This window comes from Gordionus sp. m RMFG-2023, chromosome 2 (assembly GCF_954871325.1).
Source record: "Gordionus sp. m RMFG-2023 chromosome 2, tfGorSpeb1-WG-v2, whole genome shotgun sequence".
Classification (NCBI taxonomy): Eukaryota; Metazoa; Nematomorpha; class Gordioida; order Chordodea; family Parachordodidae; genus Gordionus; species Gordionus sp. m RMFG-2023.
In genome coordinates, this window is record NC_088776.1 from 9,492,249 (window position 1) to 9,507,029 (window position 14,781).

The 14,781-nt window shown below is 29.8% G+C and overlaps 1 protein-coding gene across 3 annotated transcripts in view; it reads left to right on the forward strand.

Moving 5' to 3' along the window:
* Positions 1 to 1,704, forward strand: part of LOC135923306 (b(0,+)-type amino acid transporter 1-like) — a 29,465-nt gene extending 27,761 nt beyond the window's left edge. For 2 of the 3 annotated variants that reach the window (XM_065457980.1, XM_065457979.1), the window contains exons 11-13: positions 377 to 526; positions 811 to 979; positions 1,257 to 1,704. In XM_065457980.1, coding sequence (XP_065314052.1) covers positions 377 to 526; positions 811 to 979; positions 1,257 to 1,438 — 501 coding nt within the window. In that variant the 3' untranslated portion in view covers positions 1,439 to 1,704. The remainder of the gene's footprint in view (positions 1 to 376; positions 527 to 810; positions 980 to 1,256) is intronic. The other variant, XM_065457978.1, reaches the window with a different exon arrangement.
* The last annotated feature ends 13,077 nt before the right edge of the window (positions 1,705 to 14,781 follow it).

Genomic DNA, 14,781 nt, shown 5'->3' on the forward strand with positions numbered 1-14,781 from the left:
AAATTTATAACTTTATATTATATTAAAATTCATCAAACCTATCCTTTATAAATTACATATCCGGTCTTTGTGAAGTTAAATCGATTTCCTTTAATGTTTTTTTAAATTTACGATTTTTAATTAATTTGAGTGATCTTATCAAATCACCTCTACATAATCACAAAATATTGATCACTTCACTATAAGTTGAAAATCTAAGAGTCTAGAGTGAGGACCCTAGAGCCCTATATCGTCCTTGGTCGGTTTACCATCATACACGATACATTTAAAGTTTTGTTCAATCTCTATACAAAATTTTTGTATTATTTTTTTTTATTAAAAAATATATCCAATAAATTATATTTAACATTTTTTTATAATTTTTGCCCTAAATTAGACGCTTATATCTATCATCATGATATTGATGGGTAACATAGACAGTTTGATTGATTTTTTCAGTTTTGCCGTTTGGATATTTTATGGGTTAACGATGGTGGCTCTTCTCAGGCTTAGATATTCAATGCCACACGCAGTTAGACCATACAAAGTTTTTTTTTGGAAAATAAATTTAAATATATATTTTACTAAAGTGATAAAATCAAAGAAAGAATTAAATCAGCTGTAAAAATTAAATGAGAAATTTGCGAAATGATTCCTATGATCAGAGGTGGGTCTCATTTGGCGAAAGGGAATCCGGTTAATATTTCCCAAAGCTGGATAACGAGATGGAAAGGATAAAATATTTTAAGAATGAATAAACATTTTTTTTCATTACAAATTATAATTCAATAATGTTGTGATATAATTTTTCCTTGAAACACTACCATTAAGGTTTTCATAGGAATTCCCATCATCGTGCTTCTGGTGGCTGTCTACCTAGTCATCGCTCCTATCATAAGAGATCCCGCTATAGAATACCTTTATGCAACCCTTTTCATACTTTGTGGTCTTTTGCTCTATATACCCTTCGTCTATCTCAAGTTACACCTTTCTTGCATAGGTAAAAATGATTTTATATTAGTATTTATTCTATCGGTTTTAAACAATATTTTTGTAAAGTTATTAAGGGAGGGTAGCCTGAGTTGAAGAAGATGAATCCCTAAACATAAAGGGTAATAATATTTCATTCTTAACCACAACAAGAAAATGAATATTTCGGCCATTTAAATTATTTAATACTACTTATTTATGAATTTAATAAATTTGCATTCCCCCACCCTCCCTTCAAAAATATAATAAATTATTAAAAAAATATATATTATATAATAATTACGTAGATAAATTGACGACTTTCCTTCAACTTCTGCTGGAAGTATCTCCCGAGGATGTAGATTTCAGTGAATCTGGAATTCCAATGGATAGTCCTACAGAGAAATCCTCCAATGATCATTCACTCAGTCCCTCTACTTTTAATGGGAATAATCTACAAACTAACGTATATGCTAGCGAGAAACTCTAATTAGAGAATCAAATAAAGGAGTATTTAAAAAAACCAGTTTTCTGATTGATGATTACCTTGTAAAAACTTTTACCCTCGCAAATCGTCTAAAATGCACCAATTTTAAATGTATTATTATGTTCCACATATATAATAGATAAATGTTAAATTCTTTTTTTTTTGAAAAGCTAATTAAGTTTTTCTAAATTTACATAAAACTTTACTATAATAATTTTTAGAAATATATATTTTACAATTATTTTTTTTTTACTAATCCTTAATACTCCTCTAATAAATAAAAAGCTGTATAAAAGATTATATTTTTGTAATTATGTGAAATAATCATGGATCAAAAAATATTTTTTTTGCAGAAATTTTGCCGATAAAAATATTGTCTATTACACTTGTATATTTTTTGATATATAAAATTTATGTTATGCAAAGAAATAAATAAAATCTAAACAATTAAACCAACCTCATTTCTATGTTGATAGCTGAAATAAGATAGCAAATTTTCAGGTATTATTAACTAAAAACCAAGATTAACAATTCATTTATTAAGTGAAGATAAATAGTAATTAGATGGTAGTCATTTTGTGGTCTACATTAGAGATCTGCAAACGGGCCGGACTCGAGCCTAATTCTATTTATAATAATCGGGGCCGGGCACGGCCTAATATTTTTAAAAAAATTTCGGGTTGGGTCGGGTCGGATCTTGGAAATTTTATCATATATCTTAAATTTATCAATTTTATATTGAATTTTTTATGTAAAATAAAAAATTTTGATTTAATTTATTGAAACTAAACACTATATAACATATGTCTTTTATTTTAAGTAATTATAAAAATTAATTTCTATATTTAAATAAATTCTGGCGGCAAAACTTTTTAAAAAAATTTCGGGTTGGGTCGGGTCGGATCTTGGAAATTTTATCATATATCTTAAATTTATCAATTTTATATTGAATTTTTTATGTAAAATAAAAAATTTTGATTTAATTTATTGAAACTAAACACTATATAACATATGTCTTTTATTTTAAGTAATTATAAAAATTAATTTCTATATTTAAATAAATTCTGGCGGCAAAACTTTTTAAAAAAATTTCGGGCCGGGCATGAAAAATTAGGCCCGATGCAGATCACTAGTCTACATGCTAAATGATGTTTAACATTTATATTTAATATTGTTTAAAATATCCTTTAATTAAATTTAAAAAAAATATATATAAATGTCATTATGTCAACATGCAAATAACAAAATGACGTTTATATTTAACTCCTATTGTACATTTTAATTACTTTTTTTTATTTATATGCATATTTTACCCTACTAATTAATAAAATACCATTGAATTTATTATATATTTATATTGTATACTGCCAAATTAAATCATCGAACAATCTTAATAATTATAAAATAATATGTAATTTGATCATGTCAAATTCGATCACGAGATTATAAAGGGTTTTCAAAAAAATGGAGCTCAGGTTTTTAATATTATGAAAATGGGTTTCCGATTCATAAATTATACCCGATTCCACTTTCAAACTCTATTAAAGCAATGAATTTAAACAATAAAAATGAATCAAACATAAACAATATAAAAATTATTGCATTTTTGTTAGAAGTGGTTCCTATAAGTTTTTAGATAGGCTGGTTCCTGTTTATTTTAGAAGATGGTTCCAGTTGTACGGAATACTGGTGGAAATTAAAGTTAAATATCGACAGCTGTTATTTTACCTTCTTAAGTCATTTCATAACATGCTCAAGTAACGTTATATAATGACTGTTATTGTAGAATGATGATGATTCACACTTATATGTTATTGTATACATAGAAAAATCAGATAATATATTGCATATTATTTTCTTTGTCTGAACCAGTGACGACAAAATTTCTAAATAAACTTAATATAATTTTTGTACTATGCTAAATAAACTAAACTTACTTCGTTAAAAAAATAATATAATTTTTATAACGTTAAAGATTAAAATAATTTTTACAACGTTAAAGATTAAAATAATTTTTATAACGTTAAAGATTAATATAATTTTTATAACATTAATGATTAATATATATTTATAACGTTAAAAAGATTAATATAATTTTTATAACGTTAAAAAATTAATATTATTTTTACTATATTTAGAAATACTATTATTTTTACTACGTTAAAAAAGTTACTATTATTTTTACTACGTTAAAAAAGTTACTATTATTTTTACTACGTTAAAAAAAGTATACACGAGGGAAACAAATTTAATATTGCTTATTTTTTTTAATAAATAAAAAGAAAATCATGCCATGGTATTGTGTAATTTTGCCATTAAAAAATAAGCATTGTGGAAGCAAATAAAAAAATGCTTATTTTTTAATAAATAAAAGAGAAAGAAATTTTTTATATAATATTTTTTTCCTTACTTTTTTAAAATAAAAAATTTTTCGTTTTTAAAATCTTTAATTAATGTTTAATAATTGTAATTGTATTATTGAAAATTTATTAACATTATCATTTAGCTCAAGAAATTTTGATGCGAAAAAAATGATTATTAAAAAAGGTAGACCAAAACCAATTTTACAAAACTAAAAAAAAATCAAAACTTGCATCCGTAATTTTTCTATAGATAAATATGAATGGCTCACTGGATGTGAATTTTCTAATTCTCTATATTGTTAGTCATGCTTATTATTCCCAAAGGAAAAATATGTTTGGAATGATAACGGATTTTCGGATATGAATAATTTATCAAAGGTAGTTAAACGGCAAAGAATCAACCGCTCATTTGCAAGATGATTCAATTAAAAACATGGCCAAAATTGTATTGAAAATATGATTAATTCGATGCGCAAAATATCATTCGAACAGCATAATTCTAAAGTCAAATCAAATAGAGAAATATTGAAAATATAATCAACTATATGTTTTCTTGGAATTCAGGAGCTCGTATTCCGTGGTGATGATGAATCTTCTTATTCAGTAAATAGAGGAAATTATTGGCCCCAAATTTGATGCTTTTAAAAATAAATAGATCAAAACTAAGAATTTTTATAAATGAAAGTAGCATAGGCGTAGCCAGATGGGGGGTCAAGGGGAAATCCCTCCCCCCTTCAGAAATTTATCACTTTTTGTGAATATCCTCTTAAGCTAATAAAAAATATCCCCCCTTAGTCCTCCCCAGTGTCAACATGAGCGGGAAGGGTAGGAACAGTTTGTATCCTATTTTTTTGAGGGGGTAGGGGGTAAGCTGCTTTAATGGGGGTAGGATAAATTTTTTTGGAGGGGTTATCTATTAAATATTGAGATAAAATAGGACAAAATTTATTGCTGTAAAAATTAATACTTTTATTATAGTATTATTATAATACAATTCATCGATCAAATCTATATATTGCAAACAATCATACACATTGTTTTCCAAATAAACTATCATTTAAAAGGTTTAGATATTTCAGCAAGCTCATAATGCCATAATAATCATTGTAAATAATGGAGGTTTTAATTGAATTTATTATCTAAAAAATAAATTCTTAATATTCACGAAATATCGATAGTTGGTAGTAGAGATAGATTAATTTAAGTCATAAATTCTTTGAAAAGAGTATCAATAAATAAATAGGTGAAAATAATGATAAAAATACACCGCCGCCGAAGACGGCGGGGATTTTTTAGGAGGGTAGGCAAAGGTTATTGAAGGGGTTTGCATCCAGTAAAAATCCTGTCATGTAGATGCTGGTCCTCCCCCCAATCCCTGACCCCCAAAAATGTATGCATATATCTTAAACAAAATTTGAAAAAAAGAATGTAAAAGTTGATATTTTTAAAACATTTATATATAAAAAAAGTGAACCAAAAATGTTTTTAAGAAATGGAATGTAAGCCAAAGATAAGTCTTAAGACAAAAGTGAAATGTATTATAATTATTAATAATAGATGCATAAAATTACTAAATAATATAATATATCAAATATAATTTTTCATATAGTGAGTAATTTTAATTTATTTATCTTAATAAAAGTAAAATATAATTATAAAATGTAAATAATAAATGTAAGAACTTATTTTAACTATTTTATTATTCTTTTTTTCATCCACAAAATTATATATATATATATCTTTTAAAAGTTAATTGAACAACTTAAATATAAAAATAAATAATATTCAAATTTAAATCAATCAACATATAAAATAAATAATATTCAAATTTAAATCAATCAACATTCCCCCTCTTCTACAAACAACGAAGCTTCTTCTCAGCAGTCATCGAGAGCTTGATGTCCTAGAAGTTTTTCCCGTTTCGATTGTACTCGGTTTCATCTTGGTTAGCGCATAAGTCTCAAATGTTTTCGTAGGCTTGATTCTATCACGTAGGTTTGATAAAATCGTTTATTAGAGTTGCGTGAGTTTGTACGTTTTTTGTAGGCTTGAATCAATCGCGTAGGTTTGATAAAATCGTTGAACGTTATCGTTGGTTTGATATCCTTATCGTATGTTGTTCACATTTCTCAAAATTGTTATTATCATTAATCCAGTTGAATATTGGAATTTGGAATAAATCGGAATATATAATTTGGAATAGTTGATCAAATCAAATGTATGAATAATATACACAAATAAAATTTTGAATTTCGGAACAATAAAATATGTAATAAGGAATGATAATTTATGGAATAAGGAATAAAATCCAGAATAAGGAATGATAAATCATAACGATTATTATATTATTTTTTATAGCGTTTTATACTTTTAGCGTTTTAAGCGTTTTATATTTAAATTTTAAGCACGTAATCTTTTAAGTAATCAGGTTTATTTTTAATTCTTATTATTCAATCCTGGTAAGAACCATAAAAACTTTCAAGTTTTTCTTCGATGACTGATGTGTAAAGACATATGGTATGATGAATTTCGGAGCTTAGAGATGACACCCCGGTCACCGACAGGCCTGGACAGCCGGGTGCTAAGGATACCTGTCCAATAAACAAAATGAAGGACACAAATGAAAATATGAATATGAAAGCTAGGGCGTTCCCTCCATGCGACGCGCAGGGTGTAGACCTCCATCCTGTGAAAAATAAAGTAAAGGTCAAAGCAAAGAAGACAAGACTGGCAAGTTTGAATATTGGGACGCTTAAAGGTAAGACGAGAGAATTGGCATCAATGTTGAACAAGAGAAAAGTTGATATAGCGTGCATACAAGAGACGAAATGGAAAGGACAGAAGACTTTGATGATTGGAGATGGGTATAAATTGTACTATAATGGACTTGTTAGCAATAGGAACGGTGTCGGCATCATCCTCAGTCAAGATCTAACCTCATCAGTTGTAGAAGTCAACAGGATCTCTGATAGACTAATGAAGATAAAACTCTGCATTGGTCAATCAATACTACACATCCTATCAGTATATGCTCCTCAAACGGGTTGCAAGGAAGAAGAGAAAGATGACTTTAGAGCTATCCTTGATGAAGCCGTAATGGAAATCCCTAAGGATGACCTAGTCATAATTGGTGGTGACTTAAATGCGCATGTGGGGAAAGCAAGAGATAGCTACAAAAGGCATCATGGTGGTTTTGGATACGGAGAAAGAAATGATGAAGGAGAGCACGTACTGAAATTTGCGCAAGCCTTCGACCTTGCCTTAACCAACACCTACTATAGGAAAAAAGATAGTCATTTAATAACATATGAAAGTGGTACTAGGAAAACACAGATAGATTACATGCTAATCTCTCGCAGAAGATTAAAAGATGTAATAGACTGCAAAGTCATCCCAGGAGAAGATATCGCCGCGCAACACAAGCTACTAATCATGGATTTACAAATCTCAAATAAATCCACTCAAAATAAGATAAAACTGGAACCATGCATCAAATGGGGCAAATTAAAAACAATGACAGATGCCTTTGCAATCAATGCAAACATTGAAACAATAAATTGCTCACAAGTCAGTGAAAAAATATGGACAGACCTTTCATCCAGATTAATAGACACTGCAAAATCGACGCTAGGCTTGACAAGAGGAGGCAACAAATCACACAAAGAACTATGGTGGTGGAATCAAGAGGTACAAACCACTATACAGGAGAAAAAAGCCCTTTATAAAATATGGTACAAATCCAAAAATGCAGATGACAAGTCAAGATACAAAAAATCCAAGAGATTAGCTACAAAGGCGGTGGCTAGGGCCAAATCTATGGCATACGATGACATGTACGAAGATCTACATACCAAAGAAGGGCAAAATAAAATATACAGATTAGCCAAACAGCGAGAAAAGAACTCTAGGGATATAAACGGAGCTCCGAAAGTAATCAAAAATAAAGATGGGAAATTGATAATAAAGGAAAAAGAAATAATGAATAGATGGAAAGAATATTTTCAGGAGCTTCTCAACTTTAATTCCCACATATTGCATCTCGACGAACACTCCCCTTGTCAAAACCTTGTACAACCTATAACAGAACAAGAAATAATCACATGCCTCAAGCATATGAAAAACAACAAAGCTAGGGGTCCAGACGATATTCCAATAGAAAGCCTTAAAGCACTAGGAGATGATGGAATACATCTCCTCACAAATCTGTACAATAAAATACTTGGAAATGAAGAGGTCCCCCAAAAATGGAGGCAGAGCTATCTAGTTCCTATCTTCAAAAATAAAGGGGATCCACACAATTGTCAAAATTACAGGGGCATAAAACTAATGTCACACTGTCTAAAACTATACGAAAAAATAATAGAAAAAAGATTAAGAGATATAATCGAAATAGGAGAGACACAGTTTGGCTTTATGCCTGGAAGATCAACAACCGATGCTATCCATGCAATTAGGCAAATGAGTGAAAAATACAGGGAAAAGAACAAAAAGCTACACATGGTCTTTCTCGATCTAGAAAAGGCCTTCGATAGAATCCCAAGAAAACTTATCTGGTGGGCGCTACGCCACAAAAAAGTTCCCGAAAAATATATAAGAATAATAGAGGATATGTATATGGGACATACAACAATGGTCCGTAGCACAACAGGTACTTCAGCAGGCTTCACAATAGCCGAAGGAGTTCATCAAGGGTCGGCTCTCAGCCCACTTCTCTTCATTACAGTAATAGATGTATTAGCACAGTCTATACCTCAAACAGTCCCGTGGAATATGATATTTGCAGATGATATTGTGATACTTGCCGAATCCAAGGATGAAATGAAAGAAAGGTTAGTGAATTGGATAAATATCCTAGAAACGCACGGATTAAAAGTAAATAGAGAAAAGACGGAGTATATGGTGATAGGAGGAGATGAAACGGAGAGTATTGATATAAATGATTGGCAGATATCCGCAATTGAAAGCTGCAAATATTTGGGCTCCACTATACAAACAAACGGCACAATAGAAAAAGAGATAAAGAATAAGATTAATCAAGGGTGGTTAAAGTGGAGATCTTTATCTGGAGTGCTATTTGACAAAAGAATCCCACACAAATTAAAGGGAAAAATTTACAGTTCCATAGTACAACCAACTATTCTATATAGTTCGGAAACATGGCCAACCAAAGAATCAGACGAGAGAAGTCTACAAACTATGGAGATGAGAATGCTGAGGATGATTGCTGGGGTAACAAGAAAGGATAAGGTGCGCAGTACAAGAATACTAAATAGTTTAAAGGTAGTGCCCATTAAGACTAAGTTAATGGTAAACAGACTTAGGTGGTATGGGCACACAATGAGAAGGCCTATGAACTACATAGGAAATAAAGTTGAAAGATTGGAAGTGATGGGCAAACGTAAAAGAGGAAGGCCAAAACTTCAATGGGGCCATAAAGTTAGAGCCAATATAAAGAAGTATAAAATAGATAAAAGAGATTGTACGAATAACATAAAGTGGAGAGAGATGTTGAAGGAGCTTACCACCAGAAAAGGTGAAAGCTAAAGAGAAAAAAAAAAAAATTAGTAATTGGTATCTTAATCTCATTCTTTGTGTCCACACTTCCCCCTTTAGAGGAATTTTTAGGGTCAATTTCATAATATTTTAAACTATTGTAACATTCTCTTTTCCTTAACTGATCAATATGCCTACTTACTATCCCTTTATCAGTATAAACTTGAAACATGGTGTTACTCTCTTTAAGCTTGATGCTGCCTTTGCACCACGTATCATCACCCTGTTTCTTATACCAAACATAGTCTCCTCTATTAAAAGTTCGATTTCGTGGTAACGACATGAAGACTTCACCAACTTTGTCCTCCAAAGGTTTTAATAAATCCCACTTTATTCTAATGTCGCGGTTAAACATTCTTTTGGACGGTGTAACTCCCGTAGTGTCATTCGGCGTGTTTCTATAGTTGAACAAAAATCTGTCCAGCGCAGTTTCTAAGCCAATCTTTATGTTTCTTTTCATATGAGCTTTAAATGTTCTCACCATACGTTCAGCTTGTCCATTAGATTGCTGATGATAGGCCGACGTTAGTACATGTTTTATACCATAATTGCTACAAAATTTTTCAAAATCTTTGCTCGTGAAATTGGTACCATTATCTGTAACAATGGTTTCAGGTATACCAAATAGTGAAATAGTTTTATAAATTTCCTTTAACGTGAATTCAGTCGTAATACTCTTTACCGGAACTATAACCGGAAATTTACTATAAGCATCAACGATTATCAACCAATTCTTTGTAAAAAACGGACCCGCATAATCTATGTGTATCCTTTCAAATGGTTTAGTCGCTGCTACCCATGGATTTTGTATCTTCTTTGGATTGTCATGATAAATATTACAATCATCGCAACTTTTGACTTCCAAATCAATGTCGTTGACCATACCAGACCACCACATACGATCTTTGGCTAAGGATTTAATTTTACCTGCTCCCAAATGACCTTCTTGTAACGCCTTCAGTATGTTCTTTCTCAGACTTGACGGAATTATTATTTTGTCGCTTTTGTACAGACAATCTTTAATGATACTTAGTTCTTGTTCAATATTTTCATAAATTTTATTTTGGATAGGCACATTATTTCTTATATCATTCATAACTTGAGATAATTCAAAATCTTTGGATGTTTCATCACGTATTCGGTCAAAACTAAGAGGTATATCGCCAAAGTCATTTATAATCGCGATATCATCAATAACGTCATCATCAATTACTTGTGGTAGTCTTGAGAGGCAATCGGGAACAACATTGTATTTACCAGCTTTATATCTGATGTTAAAGTCGTAACCCCCCAAAATTATACTCCACTTCTGTAACCTTAATGACATGGTGCTATTATCTTTGAGCCCTTTGGTGAAAATATGGATTAGCGGCTTGTGATCCGTTATAATAGTGAACTTAGTCCCTATCAAGTATTCTTGAAATCTCTTGATAGCAAACATAATGGCCAAAGCTTCACGCTCAATATTGGTATAATTTGTTTCAGATTTTGCTAAAGTTCTTGATGCAAAAGCTATCGGTTTTTCTTTGCCATCTTTTTCAGTGTGAAACAAAACAGCTCCTAAACCTCTTTTAGATGCATCAGTCGCAATTCCGATAGGTAGTTCAGGATTAAAGTACGTCAAAGCTGGAGGAAGACTAATCAATGTCTTTAGATCATTAAAACTTTTGGAGTGTTCTAAATTCCACTCCCATTTTTCTTTGTTAACAATCTTGTATAAAGGATCAGCTATTTCAGCGAAGTTGTTCAAAAATTTTCTGTAGTACCCGGCCATACCTAGAAACGTTGACAATTCCGCGGCTGATTTTGGTTCCGGCATTTTAACGATCGCCTCGATCTTGTCATGGTTGGCGTGGATCCCCTTGGCGTCGATGTCGTGTCCTAAGAACCTTAGACTTTTTTTGAAAAATAAGCTTTTTGCAAAATTAGGCACTAAACCATGAGATAGTATTCTTTCAAAAACCTTCTTTATGTTGTTGAAATGAACTTCGTCACTACTTCCCGTAATTAGTAGATCATCAATATAAAATATGACATCTTTCATGTCACTGAAAATTTGATCCATAATTTGTTGAAAAATCGCAGATGAAGTCTTTAACCCAAAAGGAAGTCTGGTAAACCGGTAGTACCCCCTGTGTGTAGATATAGTTAATATGTCTCTGCAGGTTTCATCAATGGGAATTTGTAGGAACGCATCCTTGAAATCTATCTTGGTGAACTTCTTCCCTTCCTTGAGCTTAGCGATAAGGTCATTTATTCTTGGAAGTGGGTATCTGAAGTCCTCAAGGGCTGGGTTGACAGTGTCTTTGAAGTCGGCGCAAACCCTAACGCTCCCATTATCCTTGTAGACAGCGGTTATCGGACTTGCCCAACGGACATCTGTTACAGGCTCAATGACTCCATCTCCTATCCATCTCATAAGTTCTTTAGTAACAGCGTCTATCTTTGAATAAGGTAACCGTCTAGGTGGTATGATTTTTGGTTTGGCGTCGTTACGTAGATATATTTTGACATTCCCTTTATTGATCGGTTTTTTAGTCAGTTTAGATTCGCAATCTTTTATTAATTTCTTTATTTCATCTTCATAGTTGGTATCAATGTTTGCTATAAATTTGTTCAAAATATTACTAAAGGCATTAATCCACATACGTCCCAATAACGCATTTTTATTAGATTTAACGATCACGGCTTGCAAGTGTTTGGTGATACCTTCGTAGGTTACTTTAACTTGAGTGACGCCAATAATCTTGATTAAGTTTCCATCATAAGCTGAAAGTTGTAGAGTGGACTTTTTAAGATCTTTAATACCTATTTGTTTAGCCATTTCATGAGGTATAATTGTAAACTTGGATCCCGTATCAACCTGCATAGTAACAACAGCATCATTTACTTTTAAAGTGGTCATGAACGCATTATCATTATGTTTAAACTCAGTTAAATTGTTGATATTAAAATCACTACCATTATTATTTTGTGTAGGGTTATATTTTTCTTCAACAATCTCTTCAATGTTCATGTTACAATTGATGTTACTTTGATTCACGTCATTATATTGTAATGGTTTTCTTTGATTAATATACTGATTATAATTTTTCCACGCATTATTTTCTCCATTATTGTTGTTATTATAGGATTGATATTGATAACCATATCGATTATTATATTGACTCTGATTTCTTTGATTGTTGTAAGACCAGGAATTGTTTCTCCCATTATAATTATTGTTTTGCCAAGTACCTCTACCATAATTGTTTGAATTGTTATTGTATTGCCAGGCATTGTTTCTATTATAATTGTTTGCATTATAGTTGTTGTGCCACATGGAGTTTCTTCCGTAATAGTTTGAATTGTTATTCGAAGATTGGTTATTACGAAAATTTCTAGAGTTACCCTCACTGTCTCGAAAAATATTGTTTTGATAGTTTCGGCTAGCACTATAATTAGGCCTAAAATCATTATAATTCCTCTTCTTAAAATCAAAATTTTCCTTATGAATGTTACGTCCATTATAATTAAAATTATTTTCTTTAAAATTATTACGTTCATAATCATTAGAATTATTCTCATTATTACTAAAAGTACTTTTGCATGGTATTTTATCCATGTTTAAATTGTAAAATTTTTTATTTTTATCCAATTTTTTATTATTGTCTACATAATTTGTATCGCTAACGTCTGGTTTAATATTGCTGCCATCTAACTCCACTCCTAATTTCATCATCTTATCTAAACCTTCGTGCTTATGTTTATTTAACTTCCTTCTAATATTATCATTTAAAGAACAAGTTATTAATTTCTCAATCATTCTTGTATCGTTATCAAAATCGCATTTTTTATGAAGTTTTGAAATTCTAAAATAAAAAGTATGGAAGGACTCCTCGGCACCTTGTACCGCTAAGTTAAAGTTCTTTATATTTACATTAATGTCCTCACTTGGAATTAACAGTTTTAATTTACCAAAAACAATATTAAAATCTTTTAACTGTGCTTTAGAACATATCGACGTAACTTGGTCTACAATCTCAATTGGTAAGCTGCATAGTAGTGTCCTAATTTTAGATGAGTCTGACTCAATATGTCCTTCAAAGTATGTTTCTATTAAGTTAAGATAAGTCTCAGATAATTTTCCTGATAACTTGGGAAATTTAGGAACATATTGAGTGTGTGTAAGAGTTAATTTTTCGTCCATTATATAATTTTATTTGAGTAAAGTAAACTTTCAATATTTAAAATCGTAAAAGCAAAACATTGTCGTTCATTAAAATCAAATTTAAGTTGTCTAAAAATTTTAATTTAAATCAAGAGAATATGGTCCACTAAGTTTTAATAGTTTATCTATAAAAATTCTAATTCGAATTCGTAAAGAGGATTTGATCCACTAAGCTTCAATATAATTTGTCTTTGAAAAATTTAATACTAATTCGTGACTAAGTTTTTAGAAAAAATTTATTGACATTCTATAAGTTAAATATTACGTAAATTTATAGAGAAAATTTTCTATAAATATAATGTCAAATATCTAAAGCATAAAGATATTTAAATTTTAATAATCAATAATTTTACAAAATATAAAAATAAAATTATTGTCATCTAGAATATATGGTTTGCCATTAAGACACATAAATGCATTAATCATTTTACGTAAAGATTTAAAATAAAAAACAATTTCGTTTGTCCTATTATCACGTACATAAGAAAATTCTTTAATTCCCATTACATTTAACATATCATCAATAATAACGTGTTGAGGTATATCATACGTTTTAAAACAAAACATTATTTTTATGAAAAATATTTTTTTATATTTGTATATATATACTCTTTTATTTTTTTTATATATATATATTTTTTTTTTACCTTTTTATAAATTTGTAAATTTGGATAAAATTTTGACTATCGAAAAGAAAAGTCAAAAAATTTTATTTGTCCTTTAACATCTCCCATATCGAACGACGAATTTGATAAGTATTTCGTTTACTTTTTATTTTTAACATAAGAATTCAAGGTAAGGATATTTTTTAAATTTTTCTTTTAAAACTTTTATCATTTAAATTTAATTTAAAATGAAAAACGTACCACCGTAACCGGGGCACCATGTAAATAATAAATGTAAGAACTTATTTTAACTATTTTATTATTCTTTTTTTCATCCACAAAATTATATATATATATATATCTTTTAAAAGTTAATTGAACAACTTAAATATAAAAATAAATAATATTCAAATTTAAATCAATCAACATATAAAATAAATAATATTCAAATTTAAATCAATCAACATAAAACTATTGATAAAATTAAATCATAAATAAAGCACAATACAAACATGGAATATTATATGTCGTAGATTTACAATATATCTAATATCCATTATCATATGACAATCAAGTAATTCTTACCAATATAGCGAATTATATATTTTACAGAAA